Raw genomic sequence first — 18,314 nt, 5'->3', positions numbered from 1 at the left:
CAAGATTCAACTTGTGTTCATATTTGTGTCAGTTTGTAATTGAGTCTTAAACATAGATTGTAAACAAAGATGCACGACAGGGCTTCACCTCCTCCTGTTGGACAAAATGAAGCCTAATTATCTTGAGCCACATCTGTGAGATACGAAACGACCTATAATTACAGCAACGTATACTGGTCTCTGTCTGGTCTGAGGTGGCAGGGTTTTTGACACCGCTGCCAGCCTCCAGGGGGCGATCCAGATGATTTTGGCTGCATGTCATGTCGTCCATCTTTAGGAGTTGTTCTAATCTACGTATAAATGTCTCCAGACACGAGGCTCGTTTCAAACAGCGGATGCTGGAGCTGACCGACACAAACAACACGGCCTACCTGTTTCTGTCGGCCGCCAACCGCTGGCTGGAGGTCCGCACGGTGAGGAACGACTTCGTTATCGAGACTCTTGTTGAGACTCTTTGTTTCCCAACCTGTGGTCAGACGTTGTCTCCTTGGTGACGTACTCACCACCTGGTCTTGTTGTGTCCGTCGGCGTGCAGGACTACCTGGGAGCAGTGATCGTGCTGGCGGCAGCTGGAGCGTCCATCTGGAGTTCAAGTTGCGGAGGCATGCTGGGACTCGGACTCACGTACGCCCTCACGGTGAGTTCTCCTGCTCGGATGTTTTATCACAAAGTCTCACTTCCTTTCATTCCTCCATCATGTTTTCAGGTTGTCCGTGCACACGTCCCTTTGTGAACACTTTATATCAAGAACTCTGACAGGGAATTTCTTCAAACTTGGTACAAACGTTCACGTTGACTTAACGATGAACTGATTCGAATTGGTGAAAAAAGGTCACTTTTATTTTGGCGTCTTACACTTTTATATTTTGAGTCTATCTTTCTCTCTTAAAGTACCAGACCACTGTGCTTGAAGTTAACGGCACATGATTTAAACTAGTCGTTCATCTGGTTGGATTATTATATATATATATATATATATATATATATTTTAAAGACATTTTTTGTCTATCAATACTTACTGGCCCATTTCTGTGCAGGTCACCAACTACCTGAACTGGGTCGTGAGGAACCTGGCCGACCTGGAGGTGCAGATGTCGGCGGTGAAGAAGGTCAACAGCTTCCTCAGCATCGAGTCGGAGAACTACGAGGGAACGATGGGTAACTGAGCTGATAAACATCTGATAGAACAACAAACCAAGAAGAAAGAATATCAAAAGTTTCACATATTAACACATTTCTTTTTCTAATCTGCTGAAACTTCATCATTAGGATAGAATAAGTAAATAATAAACATTTAAACTTTCATATTCGCAAATAACACAAACAGATTTTATTTCAAGAGATGTGTTAATGGTTCCTGATTTACTCAGTGGAACAGAATGTGATCACAAACTAACTGATTCATCTGCTGCAGAACAGAAGTTTTATTCCATGTTTTTATGAGGCGCTCAGTTGCTATGGTGAAATACAAACGCTGGTCTAATCTTTTCCTAAAGGGCCGATAACGTTTCATTGTTTCACCCGTTGTATCATCCTCCTTGTGTCATCGAGATTACGAATATCCACCGAAGCCAAATCACATCCCACCGAACCTTGAACAAAAAAGGAAAAGTCTGAAGTGACTTTGCCAAGAGCCAGAAGCTATTTAAGGAAACATGATAAATCCAATTCCTGGAAAGAAAAGAGATTTTACAAAAAAATTAGACAGTGGAGTTCAGAAAAAGGTTTTCCACATGTGTCTCGTTGACTTTATCTCCAAATCTTTACAGTGAATTGAAATGAAACCATAAAAACATCCAGAAACGTCATTGACAGAGAAGAATTCTGCTGCTCTGTGACATCATGGAAGCTTCCAGCAAACACAAAGCATCATGGGAAGTGTAGGACCCTGCGTTCTTAGCTCTTGACCCGTTGTTGAGGTTAAGAGGTTCAGTGTTTGAGGGAAAACTCTGCCAGCGTATATATCTGCAGTGTTATGACTTGGTCCACATGTTCTATATGTCCCTGTTTACACCAGGCGGGACGGTAGCATACACAACTGTCCTCTGTGGGCGCGCTCTCACGCTGCGGCGTTCAAACCTCTCTCTCCCCCTGCAGACGCCTCTCAGGTGCCCGAGGACTGGCCCCACAATGGGGAGATCAAGATCGAGGACCTGAGCGTGCGCTACGACCCCATGCTCAAACCAGTGCTCAAGCACGTCAACGCCTACATCGAGCCCGGCCAGAAGGTAACTAACGGTATTCTATGAGGAGACTTGTCGCTGTTGCCATGGTTACACTTGACATCCACACCAGAAGACACCGCTGGGCCCGTTTTAGAAAGTTTTACTCGAGTGTTTGTGTAAGAGTCTGAGCTGAGGGTTGAACTCTCAGGAGCAGCTTCAGGTAATTTAGGTGGTTCACATGCTGCCGATAAGAAACGGGGATCGAACATCACACTGATGTGACGGAGCAGCGCTGAGCGTCCGTGTGCACAAAGGAACGAAGACACATGAGGGACGTGAGGTTTCCTGTCCTCTCGTCTGAAAGAGTCACGACACAGAAGCAAATTGATCAATACATGAAACACAAAGTCTTTCAATGTGAAAACACAAAGTCGTTTTAATGAAGCTGCTGGTTTGTGCTGCTTTCGTCTGAAATGTCTGAATCTCATGTGAGAAAACTGTAATTAAACGTGAAGCTTTGACTTAACGAGCCTCCATCTGACCTGTGACCCGATCAGCTCCTCACACTCGTGTGTCACGTCTCACCGCGGTGTTGCACCGCAGCTTATTGACCGGCTCCCCCTTCCTCCTCCTCCTGATAGGTGGGCATCTGCGGCCGCACGGGCAGCGGGAAGTCCTCCCTGTCGCTGGCCTTTTTCAACATGGTGGACATCTTCGAAGGTGGGTCTGGCAGGTTTTCTTTACTCCACCTCTTCCCTCTTGGTTTCTGTTCCTGTGCTTTGTCTCATCTGTTCTTTACAGTCGTTATCCTCCGGTATCTCATGATGCTCGTGGTTTTTATTCCTGGCTCATGTCGCCTGTTAACTCTGAACATTATCACCCCGTGAGTTTACAGGTTCCTTTCTCAAATCTAAAGTAGGAATCATAAACCTCCTCAGCCTCCAAACTGTAAATCTGCTGAAACACATCGTTCGTCTGATGGATCCACACAACGTACAGTTTCTAACCTGCAACATTACGGAGCATTAAGGCTGAAATTTTTATTCCCCGTTGGTGATTTACTGGTGATTTTGATTAAAGTGGAGCCGTCGGTGCCATAAAGTCGCTGCAGCACCCCCGACCTGACTGAACATTAGATATTGTGGTTTTTAAAAACACTTTCCAGCCTTTTCCTTCCACGCCCCTCGTAAAATGTCTGGAAAAACCCCAAATATTCACCAATATAATCCACCAAACTTCTGTTTATTAGCTAAAAACTATATAAATTGACTATAGATGAGTTTTAGTTCTAAGAGGAGCAGCACTGGAGGTAAACGGGGGAAAGTATCTCCTCTAAACGTCCACCCTCCTCCAACGTGTATGTTTACGTTGGAGGAAAAGTTTATTTAACCGCTCCTCGTGTTTCTGACGTCTTTTCAAACACTGCTGCAGGTTTCCTCTAAGTGAGAGTCCGCTGCTCTTTTTGTTCTTCGTGTGTCTCGTTCCCCTTTTACTCTCCCGTGGAGTGGACCTGAAGAGGATCAGGTCGTTAGTAGCAACGACCGTGACCCACTTTCTTCACTTGTTTTCAAATTCTCTCTCTCTTATTTAAAAAAGACGGCAGCCGCGATGTCCTAAAACCGTCTTTGTTATTTATTGGATTTTTAAAACAAGTCGTAATCGTACCATTGTGTTTGTATCTGCTGCTTCGAGGCAGATTAACCTGACAGTCACTTTTTCCATTAACACACACACACACACACACACACACACACACACACAGACACACACACAGCTGGGCAGACGTCTCGTGTCACAGTAAATTAAGACGTTTGTTTCAGCAGCGTTTCCTTATAAAGCAGTGAAATAAGCCCAGAGCAGCGTCACGGTGAAAACAGTCCTGACTGAAACGAAACGGAACTTTTTTAGATTGTGTTAAAATAAACAGAACAAAAACTTATTCAAGATGTTCAGTATGAGGGAAGAATTTCAAAAAGATAATTTAAAACGTGTTGTTGTCACTAAGGTTATATTGAAGCAAGGAAATTCTGAGATTTCAAATCTGAAGTTATATATTTTGAGAAGAAAGTCCTAATTTGGTAAAAATAAAGTTTGCTGCTGAGCGAATCTTTGCTTGTTTTGCAGGAAAGATCGTCATCGACGGGATAGACATCTGTAAACTTCCTCTGCCGACTCTGCGGTCGAGACTCTCCATCATCCTCCAGGACCCTGTGATGTTCAGTGGATCCATAAGGTAGACACACACACACACACACACTCACACACACGTCCTTTTAATAACCTCAGCCTTCCTGAGCCCTTTTTGTCCTGAAAGACGCTTGTCACATGACTTCCCAGCTGTGGGGTTAGTGGTTGAAAACCCAGTGGGAACTCTGGCCGGGTCCTAATCTGACTCTTGTGGCCGACGTCATGGGCCGAGCCGATCGCACGAGGGAGGACGAGCCTGCGTCTTCCTCCGTCACGCACGCACAACCTCTGTGTGTGTTTGTGTGGCTGCATGATACAGTGACTGTGTTATAAGAGACAAAGAGCAAGTGCTATTTGTTTGGACAGATACGTGTGTGTGTGTGTCTGTGTGTGTGTGTGAGAGAGATGGGGGGTTTGTCATCTTGGCGTTTCCACCAGCTCTTGTTTATGTGAACATAAGCCTCGGGGTGAATGGTCGACAGTAACTGTTTCACACTGTCCTTACGTTCTCACACACACACAGACACACAAAGACACACACACACACACTTTCAGTAGTAACATGTAGCAGATTTGTCATATCGTGAATAACTCTTCTGTTATTATAATAACGATAAACAGAAGTGAATCAAGTGTTACACCAACACTTAATAACTAAAATAACATTAGAAATCTCTTAATGACTTAAGCTGTTTCCAGACCTGGGAATGTTCTGGAGGTTCTGTCTGGAAAAAAAAGTCTGAGTCAGTTGCTCTGGACATTTTCTGGAACTTTTTCTGCAGCCAACTGGGAAATATACAGCAGGACGGTTTCCAGTAAAGTTCCCAGTGAGCGAGTTGACGTGTTGATGAGGAAGAACACAAATATCTCAGGATGAAAAACACATTGGAGACAATGGTTCGAGAGCTTTTGGGGACGCTGCTTCTGCGTTCGTATCTGGGATATTCTGTCCTGATCTCTTGATAGTGGACAGAGGAGGAAGTGGAGAAGTGTCAGCTTTATATACAGTATCATAACACAAAGTATCATGAGACATAAACTCAGTTTAAATAATGTCCTTGTCGCAGGTTTAATCTGGATCCCGAGCGGACGGGCACTGATGATCGACTCTGGGAGGCGCTAGAGATCGCCCAGCTGAAGAACATGGTGAAGGCTCTGCCCGGAGGACTAGGTACTCGAATCAACATCCTCGTCAAATGAGTGTCCCAGTTGAATTGTGTTAATTGTGAATCTGTTGTGGTGTGTTTGTGTTCAGATGCCGCGGTGACAGAGGGAGGTGAGAACTTCAGCGTTGGTCAGAGGCAGCTCTTCTGTTTAGCTCGAGCCTTCGTCAGGAAGAGCAGCATCCTCATCATGGATGAGGCTACAGCATCTATCGACATGGCAACGGTGTGTGTGTGTGTCTGTGTGTGTGTCTGTGTGTGTCTGTGTGTGTGTGTGTTGTATATTTGTTACTCTACAGAAACAAATAGAAAACCCGGAGTAATTTCTATGTTTCTTCGCAGGAGAACATTCTACAGAAAGTGGTGATGACGGCGTTTGCCGATCGAACAGTCGTAACAATCGCAGTGAGTCCTTCAGTCTGTTCATGTTGTTGTTGATAATGTAATGTAATTTGTTCAGAGCTGATAGATTCTGAAACGAGGCTCTTTATCTCTGAGCTTCATCTGCATCCATCACCTCGGACCTCCTCCTTTTTCTTTTCCTTCTTTCCTACTAACTCGTTTTCCACATGTGACTTAGTTAATAATCCAAATGTATAAAAGTCTGTTCTCCTGTTTCTCTGTGTTCTGAGATGCTCTCGTCTTTCTGCTCCCACTTTCTTCTTCTGTCTTTATTTTCATCCCTCCTTCTTCTTCCATCTTTCTTTTTTCATCAATTGTCTCTCCTAAATCGTATCTTTACATTTTTCTTTTTATCATTTCTTCCTCCCCTTTCATTCATCTTTGCTCCATCTATCTCTTATCCACGTTGTTTTCCTGCCCTCTGTCCCCTTGCTCTTCCTCCTCTCCTCTTCCTCTTCTTCCTCCTCTCCTCTTCCTCCTCTCTGTACCCTCGGCCAGCACCGTGTGGCCTCCATCCTGGAGGCGGAGCAGGTGCTGGTCTTCTCCTCTGGGATCTTGGTGGAAAGTGACTCGGGTCCCAGTCTGCTAGCACAGGAGGAGAGTCTCTTCAGTGTGCTAGTGAGGACTCACAAGTAGACCCGGATCGGCCCGGACCACTTCGGCTCAGTTCACTCCTTCCTCTTCCTCTTCCTCACTTTCCTCCACCTGTCTCTCTTTGCTTCCCCGGCTGAGTCGGAGCTGGAGGCTGACCCTGGGTCTGCTGAAGCTTTAACACCACTGAGAGCCTGGTTGGTACCGGAGTGAAAAACGCTGCATGCTCTGTTTTCCTGAAATTCTTATTTATTTATTAAATTAATTATGTTAGAGCCCATTCTCAGGAGTTCATGTCTGAAAACAGCTTGAGTCGTCAGCCCCATATATATGACTGATTTAGAACATTTGTGAAATCGTCAAAAAAGTCACAATATTAAAGAAAGTGATAAAACTGATGGTTTTGTCTGGATTGTGTTTGTCTGAATGGTCTCAAACACAATTATAACGATTATTTAATAATTATATACTAAATAATGATCATATTAATTAGTATAAATGTGTTTTCTATGATTGTGGTCATTGACCTCTTGTTGTGTCATCCTCCAGCACCGAGTCCAAACCATCCTGACGGCCGACTTGGTCATCGTGATGAAGCGAGGGAACATTCTGGAGTACGACAAACCCGAGACTCTTCTGGAGAAGGAGGGCGGGATGTTTGCCTCATTCGTCAAAGCCGATCTGTAGACACATGGACAGTCGGCATCCAGATCTTTACATTTTTTTCTACAATTTCGATAAACTTCTGTGACGCTGAAACACGCCAGAGAAGCAAATAATGAGGAGAACTTTTTCTGTGGAAGAGGAAACACCGGAGGTCACTGCCTTTCTGACACTTCACATCAGTTATTATGATCATCTGCTCCATCAGCTGATTCCTCCTGTTTCCACATCGACATTTAGAATTTAGCTGAAGAACTTAAACAAGTTTTTCATTGAATCTAACGACAGATAGATATTATGCTCCTCGGATCAGAAACATTTCTATCAGCCAGAGTTAAATTGGAAATGAGAACAATCAAAATAAGAAACTGTTCAAACTAGTGTCCTGATGTTTTGGGAAATTACGTAAACTGACTTTTAAACATCAAACTCTTAAAGAAGAAGCTCTGAGATCTCAGATAAATACTTTGTTACTTTGGTTTTATTTTTTGAGATTTTACTGAACATTATCATGATAGAAATTATGATTTTAATGAGATTTCACTTCAGGTTTTTATTAAATTCCTTTAAACTTTGTACAGACTTCATAGTTAATTCAATGGTTTCAGTTTGAGCTGAACTTTTAAATCCTGAATCTTTTTTTTTTTACTGAACTTGACTGAAAAGTCTTTAATTATCTTGTGTAAAAATATTTTTTATTTACTTTAATACTTTTAAATTAATCACCACATGTATCAGTTTACACTTGATCACTTATAGTATGCAACAATAAGGAAATAAGAGATTATCTAGTTTTATTTGAATCCTGTTTCATGTTCGTTCTCCTGTTGGAGGTTTTTCATCGACTCGTACCTTCCTCATCCGAACGGGTTAGACTGAGGAATTCTACATTGGGGGATTTGCCGCCATTTTATTTTGGAGCATTTCTGCAACCAACATGGACATCAGACCTTCTTTTAAAAGTCCTTGTTCTTACTTGCGTCTCCTTCCAGTTCTCCAGGACGAGCTCATCTCTCAGCTGCAGCCATTTTTGATATATCTCCAAATCTGCAATTATCTAAAACCTTTTTTTTAATGCTTTGATAAATGTATTTTCACAGGTTTGCTGTTTAGTTCGAAAATAAATCAAGAATTGCTTTATTCAGTAAAATGTCTGTGAAATTAGGATTTTGATTTGTGCACATACATATTTTTTGATTTTGTGCAATGCCTTTAAAAGCAGTAGATTTGTAAACGTGTGGACTTTACTTCCAGCTCTGTCAATGTTCTATCGGTTGTATTTCTATGTTTCACTAGTACAAACACTGTAGGGTGTCGTGGCTCGGTCCGACGCCGCCGACCCCGCTGTCTGTCTGCGGTTGTGCTTTGCTGAAACCTTTTATCGTCGGGGGACAATAGACGGCGAAACACAAGCTCCCATTGACCTGAGAGGTCGATCAGGACCGAGAGTGAGACGGCGACGCTGAGTAGATCCAGAACTAACTGAAAAGACAGAAACTGTCTTTGAGAGAAAAGTATTTAACGTCTTCTTTGACATTTCAGTTCGGTCCCATGAGATGGTTTGGCTTTACTCTCTTGGCGCCGTCATGTCATCTTCATTCTCAGTCTATGATTAACTTTTTTTACTTAGATAAAATGTTCCTGTCGTATTATCAGAGGAATTGATCACAAATATCATGTTATACTGTTATTTCCATTTATAGTTTTTATAATGATATCTACACGTATACATATTTCTAACAAAGAAAATCCCAAAGGGACAAATTCACATGTTTCACAGATGGAGTCGATCTGAAAACTTGTTTCCTCAGTTTTTCTAGAATCCTTGGTTCTGTGGTTCTGTCCCTTTTGTATTATTGTTTATTGATTAATCCTTTTTCTTTTCAACTTCCTTTTTAAACTAAACAGAATTTCTCTCACGTGTTTTAAACAATGCTGCAGTTTGTTTTACTCTTTTCACTCTGCTGCTCAAACTCAAACACGAAACTCAGATTTCTGCCAAACGAAGAAAAAGCACAAAATGAAGTCAGCACAAACTCTATCAGAGCTTTGACGACTGTTTTAATTCTTCCTCATAAAATCACATGACTGTTAAATAAACATGATTTTCAGCTGCAGATGAAGTTTAGGTAATTTTTTAAGTATGTACATGTACAGTTTGTAGGAGCCTGTGAATCCAGGAGTTTTTAAACTTATACAAACGCTTATATTATTATTATTCTGTGTGCCTGAGTTTTTTACACTTGAAATGAAAATAAAAATGTTTTCTGAGTGAAGTTAAACTTTGTCTTTTTCTTTAAACTTGCACCACACACACACTCAGTGACTGTGTACTGTTAAGCAGCGTCCCCTGGTGACAATAAATAAATTCACAATTAAAAAGACCAGAAAAGAAAGAATTAAATATAAGTTGACATTTACAAATACGCAGAATTTTGCTTTGAACGTTTATAATTTTTATTTAATCATAATGAGAATTTTCGTTGTTTTGTTTAGTTCATAAAGATTTAATTTATAAAAGTTATTGTTTTATTTTAAACAGTAAAATCTGAAGCTTCTCTTCATTTCACTTTTACTCTTTGTTTTTATTTAATTAGTCACATGTGAAACAGAAGCTGATAATCAAACACAAAGTAAAAGTTTCATCTTTCCTAAATACTGCTGGTTATTTCCTGTTTGCTTATATTTGTCTATCTGTTTATTTTAATATGTTTATTATCAGTTACTGCATCGTCAGAAAAGAAGCTCACAAAAGGATAACAATATGAGTATATATAAGTCATAATTAAATTAATTGCTCAGTTATGTACCTGTAAAAATAAACAACTACTATATTCTTCTATATATTTGTTTTCTGAAACCGTTAAAAAGTAGAAATTAGATGAAGATGCGTGTGAACTTGATGCTTTTGTGTGGAAAACCAACTGAATGAAATCATCCAACATTAATGATTCACGGGTTAAACCGGTGATTGGACTCGTGGCGCTGTGCGTAAAAGTCATGCGCATCGGCTGAGGCGTGATTCGGTTATTTATAAAGACTTTTACGCGTCGTGTTCTGGTTCAGTTCATAGTCCCGTGTTTCAGCTCCTAGTCCCGTGTGTCCCGGCGGTGGCTGATCGGTCCTGGGAGGCAGCAGCTCCGGATCTTAGATCCTCTGGACTCAGGAACTTGTCCTACGTCAACAGGAGACACGCAGCAGAGGCGGTGCGCAACGGACACAGCCGGACATCTCCATGGACATGTTTGGACCGCGCGTAAAGACGCACTAACCAGGAGCTTCTTCTCCCTGCAGCTGAGGAGCCAGGAGCAGGATGCTGGCGAGGAAGAGCATCATCCCGGAGGAGTTCGGTCTCCCGGGCCTCGCGTCCCGCATGCCCCGCAAACCCGTGTTCAGGGACCGGGTCAACAAGGCGCGCTTCATCGCCAAGAACGGTGCGTGCAACCTGGCGCACAAGAACATCCGCGAGCAGGGCCGCTTCCTGCAGGACGTGTTCACCACGCTGGTGGACCTGAAGTGGCGCTTCACGCTGGTGATCTTCACCACCACCTTCGTCTCCAGCTGGCTCCTCTTCGCCATGAGCTGGTGGCTGGTGGCCTTCGGGCACGGGGACCTGGACGCGGACCGCAACAAGACCCGCTGCGTCACCGAAGTCAAGTAAGAGAAGACAGAGTGTGTGTCCGAGACACAACAGAGTGTGTGTCTTCATCAAAGTTTCCTTTGTGGGTTTCATGTGTTTGGTGAGACTGGGATTCTTCTTCTCCTCCATCTTCACTTCATCCGAGCTCTCCAACGCCCTCCTCTTCCTCCTTCTGCTGTTCGTCTACCTTCTCCTGTTCTTGTCCTTATCTTCCTCCTGCTCTTCTTCCTCCTCCACCTCCTCTTCCTCCTTCTACTCTTCTTCTACCTTCTCCTGTTCTTGTCCTCCTCTTCCTCCTCCACCCCCTCTTCCTCCTTCTACTCTTCTTCTACCTTCTCCTGTTCTTGTCCTCCTCTTCCTCCTCCACCCCCTCTTCCTCCTTCTACTCTTCTTCTACCTTCTCCTGTTCTTGTCCTCATCTTCCTCCTGCTCTTCTACCTCCTCTTCCTCCTCCACCTCCTCTTCCTCCTTCTACTCTTCTTCTACTTTCTCCTGTTCTTGTCCTCATCTTCCTCCTGCTCTTCTACCTCCTCTCCCTCCTCCTTGTCCTCTTCATCTCTACATCTCTATCTATCTCTGTTTAAACTCCACAGTGGAAGAGGAGGGGGAGGAGGAAAAGACATTAGTTGTGACAGGAAGTTATGAGGGAGGGAGTGTGAGTCTTCTTTGCTCCCCCCCTCCTCCCCCAATCCTTCCTTGTGTCCTCCCTCCCTCCCTCCCTCCCTCCTTTCCATGTATTTGTCAGTGACCATCTTCTTCATCTTCTTCCCCTTCCTCCTCCTCTTCATCTCTTTCCGCTGCTCAGCTGTGGCGACTTGTACGCTTACATCAGAAGTTTTTACACTTATAGTTTTATTTCTACCCCCCCCCCTCCCTTTCCACATTTTCACTTTAGCATCTAAACTCACCTTCCAGATTTTACATTCAATCTTAAAGCTGCAAAACACGTTAAAGATCAAATCATCAGTTTGAGGCAGAAGTTATTTTACAAAAAGCAAAGATTTGAGATTTATGCAGAAGGATTTTGTGAGTTTTCTTTTTTCGATCCATTAATCATTTCATGACCTCTCAGATTTATCTTGTGACCTTTGGGAAGGATCCAAACGTTTGGAGCCGCTGAACAAAACTTCAAGTCGTATTTGTCATATATAAGTTAAAACAGAGTCCGTACAATGACAAGTGTTATGATAACAAATAACGGGTCATTGTCATAGATAATTTAAAGAGAGAAGAACATGTAAATAAAGTAAAAATAGCTCTAATAAACTAGTGCTTTTACTCTGGTATATTAATGAACTGACAGGGTTTGGTTGAGAAAATCATAAAATCATCGTCAGGTTCATGAAACTGTGAGTGACTCTCTCTGTTCCCCGCAGGTCGTTCACGTCAGCCTTCCTCTTCTCCATCGAGGTGCAGGTGACCATCGGCTTCGGGGGACGGATGATCACGGAGCAGTGTCCCATCGCCATCACCGTCCTCATCCTGCAGAACATCGTGGGACTCATCATCAACGCCGTCATGCTGGGTAACCCTCACACACTGTCTCTCCTCCAGCAAGAATCAAACGTTGACCTTTGGAGGTCGCTGATATCAGACCTGTGATGTTTGGTGTGTTTCCCTCCTGAAGGTTGTATCTTCATGAAGACGGCTCAGTCCAACCGTCGAGCCGAGACGTTGATCTTCAGCCGTCACGCCGTGATCGCTGTCAGAAACAATCACCTGTGCTTCATGATTCGTATCGGAGACCTGAGGAAGAGTATGATCATCGGAGCCACGGTCCGGCTACAGGTGATCACTGAGAGATGGTTGTTGGGTGTGGTTCTGTTTGAGGGTTAATCCCATTCTCCTATAATTAGTCAGAATCCTTGACCCTGTCATAATTCATAAAATCATCAGAATTAAAAGATAGTTCAATGAATTCCAGTAAAATCTGAACATTTAAATTAACCAGAAATCTGAAATTCAAGTTAAATCAGAAAGTTACAATTAATTAATCTCATAAATGTAAAAATCAGCAAGCTATGATTTTATCTGTCACTGTCACTGTTTCTACACCGACTCCTGCAGCTCTCTTGCGCCCCCTACAGCTTGAACACTTCTAATGTTACCTATAACCAAGTGTCATACTTTTTAAAACCTCTGTTTCTGTTCTTTTTTAACTTGTACATTATCATTTGTTTTAATAAAATGATGACTCTGTGTGTCGCTGGGCAGGTGGTGAGGAAGACGACCACACCCGAGGGGGAAGTGATCCCCATCCAGCAGATCGACGTGCAGACGGAAAGCGCCGTGGCGAGCAACAGCCTGTTCCTCCTCGCTCCGCTCATCATCTGCCACACCATCGACAGGAGCAGGTACTGACCAGTACTGACCAGTACTGACACCCCCAATCTGAGGTCTGAGAACCACAGACACACGTTCTCTCTGCTCCTCTGTTTCATCTGAACAACTTTTACTCCTTCGTTCCTTCATCCAAAAGAAACGATAAAGTCAAGACACAACATTTTTGACTGTTTACAGTTTGTAGAGAAGAAGGATGGAAATCAACAGATTAATGTATAACTCACTGTGTCCCCCTGCTGGACAGAAACAGAGCCACAGCAAGAATCAACTCAGGTGAAGAATACAGTCTTATTCTCCACCTGTTTGATTTATGCTGCTCAGATGAACTTTGTTATCAGACTCTCAACATGTACATTTAAAATAAACAGTTACATTTTTATTGTTTAAAAAAAACTTAAGATCCTCGAGACAGTAAAATAAATACATTTAATATTGGGTTGGAGATGGATTACAGTTTTGGGTCTTCAGACTTATTTGTATCAGTGTTCGTTTGCTGATATGAACTTTTATTTTACAAAATAAACAATGCAGAAAAGATGTGAATCTGAGGTATCAGCCACTATATCTGTACTCACACACACACACACACACACACACACACACACACACACACACACACACACACACACACACACACACAGATGTAACGTGTGTATTCTCTGCTCTCTGCTCTCAGTCCGCTGTACGACCTGTCGGCCATGGAGCTGCAGTGCAGTGACCTGGAGGTGATCGTCATTCTGGAGGGAGTGGTGGAGACCACCGGGATCACCACACAGGCCCGGACCTCCTATGTCTCCGAGGAGATCCAGTGGGGTCACCGCTTTGTTCCCATAGTAACAGAGGAGGACGGGGTGTACTCTGTGGACTACTCCAAGTTTGGCAACACAGTCAAGGTGAGAAAAGTTAAGGGAACTATTGTGAAACTACTCCTGACATCCTGCTGACATGTGCTGGTATCTGACCACTCAACCTGTCCTGCTCTCCAAGGTGACGACGCCGCTGTGCAGCGCCAGAGAACTGGACGAGAAGCCGTCCATCTTAATTCAAACTCTGCAGAAGAGCGAACTGTCGCACCAGAACTCGCTGAGGAAGCGTAACTCCATGAGACGCAACAACTCCATGCGTAAGAACGCGGGAAGCAGCGGGAGCCTGCGCAGGAACAACTCAGCCAAGGTCCAGTTCTTCACCCCGGGCGACGGAGGCCAGAACCTGAACAACGTCACCTGACATGAGGCCCTGCTCCTATTGGCCGCCCTGCTCCTCCTGGGGGGATGCAGGGCTGTGGGTGTCGGCCTCTCTCCTCCTCTGATGGGACTCGATCTCTTTCTGTTATCTGTTTTATCCCAACACGGCTGCTGATATTCAGCAGCTATCTGATGATGTCACTCCGTGTGTGTAACCACGGAGTGACATCATCAGATAAGGATCCTACACAGTCTTTTATGTTTTATCAAGAATCCAGTTCATCCTCAGAGGGATTTAAAGTATGTGCATCAGCATTTTAATGTCTAATTATACTTAAGTGGAGTTTTAAAAGATAGTTTTGAACTGACGGTCGAACAATGTGATGGACACATGTCACTAAACCTTTAAAGGTCAACCCCCCCCCCCCCGACCCAGTTTATTTTGTTTGCTTGTCTGGAGATTGTTTATAAAAACCATCAGATGATCCTTGTGGATAGAACGTGTGTTTCCCAGTTTCTTATTTGCTGAAACGAGCCAGGTTGTTTTGTTTTTTATTGTCACATTCACTTTGAAAATGTTTCACATTAATAGATTCATGAAAAACTATAAAAAAAAGAAATTAGATAATAAAAATGATTGGTAGTTGAAGCTTCTTTGTCGATAAGATGTTTTCATGTTTAACTTGACGCTTCTGACTGGACTTCACTGAAGTGACGAAGACTCAGATGTGATGGAGACGATGATCTGCTCGTACAGGAAATGAAGCTTCACCTGCACAAACACTAAAGTCACTACTAGTGTTAACAATATGGGGATAACGGAAATCAATATATCAATCAATAGATCAATGAATCAATCAATCACTGTACATTTGATCGTGTTATGACAATACATTTACTCACTTCATCTGAACATGTTTCAGTATTTTACCTGAACAAATGATCAGATATTCATTCAGTTTCATACAACAAAATAAAAGCATATATCTTTACAAGTGTGGTCATACAAACCTGAATCTATTTATAATTGTACATATGAATATATTCTGTAGAAAACACGTAATGGGATCTTGTTGTTTATCTTTATTAAAAAATGATCAAATATATTAAAGGATAAATCTTCATCACCTTAAAGAGACAAGGAATTAATTCAACTTAATTAAGCCTCTGTCTCTCTATTGGTTCCTACGTTGCAACCACGTGCTGCTTATAGTGTCGTACCCGGAAGTGGAACCGGACGTGCCTGATCGGTGAAGAAGCACCAACATGGCCGGTTGTTTTCTCCCCAGAGCGGCTGGTTTGTTTCATCTCCGCCGGACAACGACGCTTCTCACCGGGTCGAGGTTTTACCGGGGACAGGGACCGGAACCGGAGCCGCCGACGGTGAAAGAGCAGAGCGACGGAATCAGGTGCAGCAGTGAAATGTGTCCGTCCTCTGTTCACAAACAGGAGGTCAAGGGTGGAAACGACAGATTTAACAGAAGAATAAAGATTTAAACATCATCAAATAGCTTTAAAGTTTCGATCCGGACTTTATTACACATGATGAGGTCTCAGAAGAAATTCGGCACACATGTCATTCCCGAATAATGTTTAAATCTGCAGAACTCTCAATGTCAACATTGGGATGTCACATTATTGATTTAGCACGTCAACGAGAAAATATCACAAATCTATTAAAAATGCTGCTTTAGAAACTTTTACTTTATTGAACTGAAAAGTAAGTGGAAGTGGAACGTTTCCAGAAACAGGTTAAACAAGACAGATTATAATGTTCTGTCTGTTTGGATTAAAACTAAAAACTAATAAATAATCTTCTGCTGTTCACTGGTAAAGTTTGAAGTGACTGAGCTGTAGTTAAATCTAATTCTGTCATCTCCTGTGGTTGTCGTGCAGCGTCGTTATGATATTACACAATTATGTTGTCGTCTTTCAAATGTCTGAATGAAAAGTCCTTTTTTTATAAAGCCTCATGAAATACTGATCATTGAGAACAGGAGGTAATTCAGTGTTAATAGATGTGATGTCGTCTTTTTCTGTTTCCAGGAGAATAATATTGAACAATCCCAAGAAGAGAAATGCTCTTTCTTTGTCCATGTTGGAATCTCTCAGAGAAAACCTAGTCACCGATGTGGACAGTGACGACCTCAGAGTTATTATCATATCAGGTAAGAGCTTTTTAAATACGTGTGTGTGTTAGAGACGGAGAAACAAGTCGGTCTGACTGTGTTTGTGTGTTTCAGCCAAAGGTTCAGTGTTTTCCTCCGGACACGACCTGAAGGAGCTGACGTCCGCTCAGGGACGAGAGTATCACACCAAGGTGTTTCACACCTGTGCTGAGGTGAATGTTCCTGTCTTTACAATCATCAACCTCTTTACTATATAAAAAAAAAATAATTACCCTAACTGGTACAACTAACTATTATTTTTAATTTTATTTTTCAATTGGTGATGATGTCAGACCTAAGAAAGAAAAACTGTATTTGCTTTAAAATGACAAGAAACTAGGATGATGAAATTGGATGAAATTTGTAAATGCTCATATTTACAAAAAGCTATAATATACACAATTACATTTTTGTTATAGTTTAGTGATGTTACTGTTTAAATTATTATATTTCCTGAATTTCTAAACTTTCTTCAATTGACCAATCACTTTTTTATATATTCTATTAATTACATCATCAGTAGCATGAGTATTAATCATTAACTGTTTGTAAACAAGTGTCTGAAGCCTGTATTCTCTGTAGTGACCAGCAGGGGGCAACTCCACTGGTCGTTTCGGTAAAAGTCAATCAGAAAATGGACAAGATGTCAAATGTGTCTCTTCTTCAGGTGATGACTCTGATACAAGACATACCTGTTCCGGTGGTTGCCATGGTGAACGGTGTTGCCACGGCGGCTGGTTGCCAGCTTGTTGCCAGCTGTGACATCGCCATAGTGACGGAGAAGTCCACCTTCGCCACGCCGGGGGTCAATGTGGGTCTGTTCTGCTCGACACCGGCGGTGGCCATCGGCCGAGCGGTGCCACGGAAAGTAAGAGCTGAAGCTACTGAAGGCATTTAATAATAATAATAATAATAATAATAATAATAATAATAATAATAATAATAATAATAATAATAATAATAATTTCATTTCTAATTGATAAATTGTTTGATCTGCAACCATTTCGGGTGATTTTGCTAAATGCTACGTTCCAGTATCAGGCTCTAATTGATTTACACCTTTTCTCATTTCACCAGGTCGCCATGGAGATGCTGTTGACTGGAACTCCCATCTCAGCCCATGATGCCTTGCTGCATGGCCTGGTCAGTAAGGTGGTGCCAGAGGAGCGACTCGAGGAGGAGACGCTGGCCATCGCCCGGCGGGTGTGTCAGGCGAGCCGACCGGTCGTGGCCCTCGGAAAAGCAACTTTCCAGAGGTCAGAGTTTTATCAGATGCTTTTTATTTCGTTTTCTTTCTGGTTATAGTGTTTTGAGTGTTTCAAATGTTTTCCTTTGTTTCCTCCAAAGACAAATGTCTCAGGGGCGAGATGCAGCGTACGCCACCGCCTCCAAGGTGATGGTGGACAACCTGGCCCTGAGCGACGGGCAGGAGGGGATCCGAGCCTTCATAGAGAAACGCAAACCGGTGTGGAGCCACAAAGCAGAACAAGCTCACGACTGAAGGAGAAACTTTGATCACAGCAGTTTTATGCTGATTGGTGCACATGGTTTTCAGTCAGTGGTGATCAGAGTCAGCGATCGGGCCAATGTGAACATGGAAGAGTTTTTAATCTGAACCATGAGACGGTTTCATATTGAACCGTTGTGCCTTTAAAAAGCTGCCGAGTGGAGACGAGTCACCATCCAGACTCAAGAATGCAAAGAATGCTGATCGATAAAATATTTGTAAAATGTTAAATGCAATAGAGTTACTTTCTAAATCATTCTGCTTGTTTTGTTTTTGTTGTCTGATTTCGACATCATTAAAG

At 42.6% G+C, this 18,314-nt stretch overlaps 3 protein-coding genes across 4 annotated transcripts in view; all 3 read left to right on the top strand.

Moving 5' to 3' along the window:
* abcc9 (ATP-binding cassette, sub-family C (CFTR/MRP), member 9) overlaps positions 1–7,665 on the top strand; it is a 28,823-nt gene extending 21,158 nt beyond the window's left edge. For both annotated transcript variants that reach the window (XM_061080382.1, XM_061080383.1), the window contains exons 31-40: positions 311–413; positions 536–637; positions 1,038–1,158; positions 2,098–2,228; positions 2,807–2,885; positions 4,290–4,398; positions 5,420–5,523; positions 5,608–5,741; positions 5,858–5,920; positions 7,058–7,665. In XM_061080382.1, coding sequence (XP_060936365.1) covers positions 311–413; positions 536–637; positions 1,038–1,158; positions 2,098–2,228; positions 2,807–2,885; positions 4,290–4,398; positions 5,420–5,523; positions 5,608–5,741; positions 5,858–5,920; positions 7,058–7,195 — 1,084 coding nt within the window. In that variant the 3' untranslated portion in view covers positions 7,196–7,665. The remainder of the gene's footprint in view (positions 1–310; positions 414–535; positions 638–1,037; positions 1,159–2,097; positions 2,229–2,806; positions 2,886–4,289; positions 4,399–5,419; positions 5,524–5,607; positions 5,742–5,857; positions 5,921–7,057) is intronic.
* A 2,751-nt stretch (positions 7,666–10,416) lies between these two features.
* On the top strand, positions 10,417–15,269 carry kcnj8 (potassium inwardly rectifying channel subfamily J member 8). Its single transcript, XM_061080384.1, has 6 exons — positions 10,417–10,828; positions 12,188–12,336; positions 12,439–12,599; positions 13,026–13,165; positions 13,831–14,047; positions 14,142–15,269. Exons 1-6 carry the CDS (start codon positions 10,485–10,487, stop codon positions 14,379–14,381), a joined length of 1,251 nt encoding a protein of 416 aa, XP_060936367.1. The 5' UTR covers positions 10,417–10,484; the 3' UTR covers positions 14,382–15,269.
* Positions 15,270–15,571: 302 nt separating this feature from the next.
* echdc3 (enoyl CoA hydratase domain containing 3) lies at positions 15,572–18,270 on the top strand. Its single transcript, XM_061080385.1, has 6 exons — positions 15,572–15,747; positions 16,385–16,506; positions 16,582–16,679; positions 17,174–17,374; positions 17,584–17,762; positions 17,854–18,270. The coding sequence occupies exons 1-6, from the start codon at positions 15,605–15,607 to the stop codon at positions 18,005–18,007; spliced, it is 897 nt and encodes a 298-aa protein (XP_060936368.1). The 5' UTR covers positions 15,572–15,604; the 3' UTR covers positions 18,008–18,270.
* Positions 18,271–18,314: the final 44 nt, after the last annotated feature.

The sequence above is a fragment of the Limanda limanda genome, chromosome 1 (assembly GCF_963576545.1).
Source record: "Limanda limanda chromosome 1, fLimLim1.1, whole genome shotgun sequence".
In the NCBI taxonomy this organism is placed as follows: Eukaryota; Metazoa; Chordata; class Actinopteri; order Pleuronectiformes; family Pleuronectidae; genus Limanda; species Limanda limanda.
This window is presented reverse-complemented; position numbering and strand designations above follow the sequence as displayed.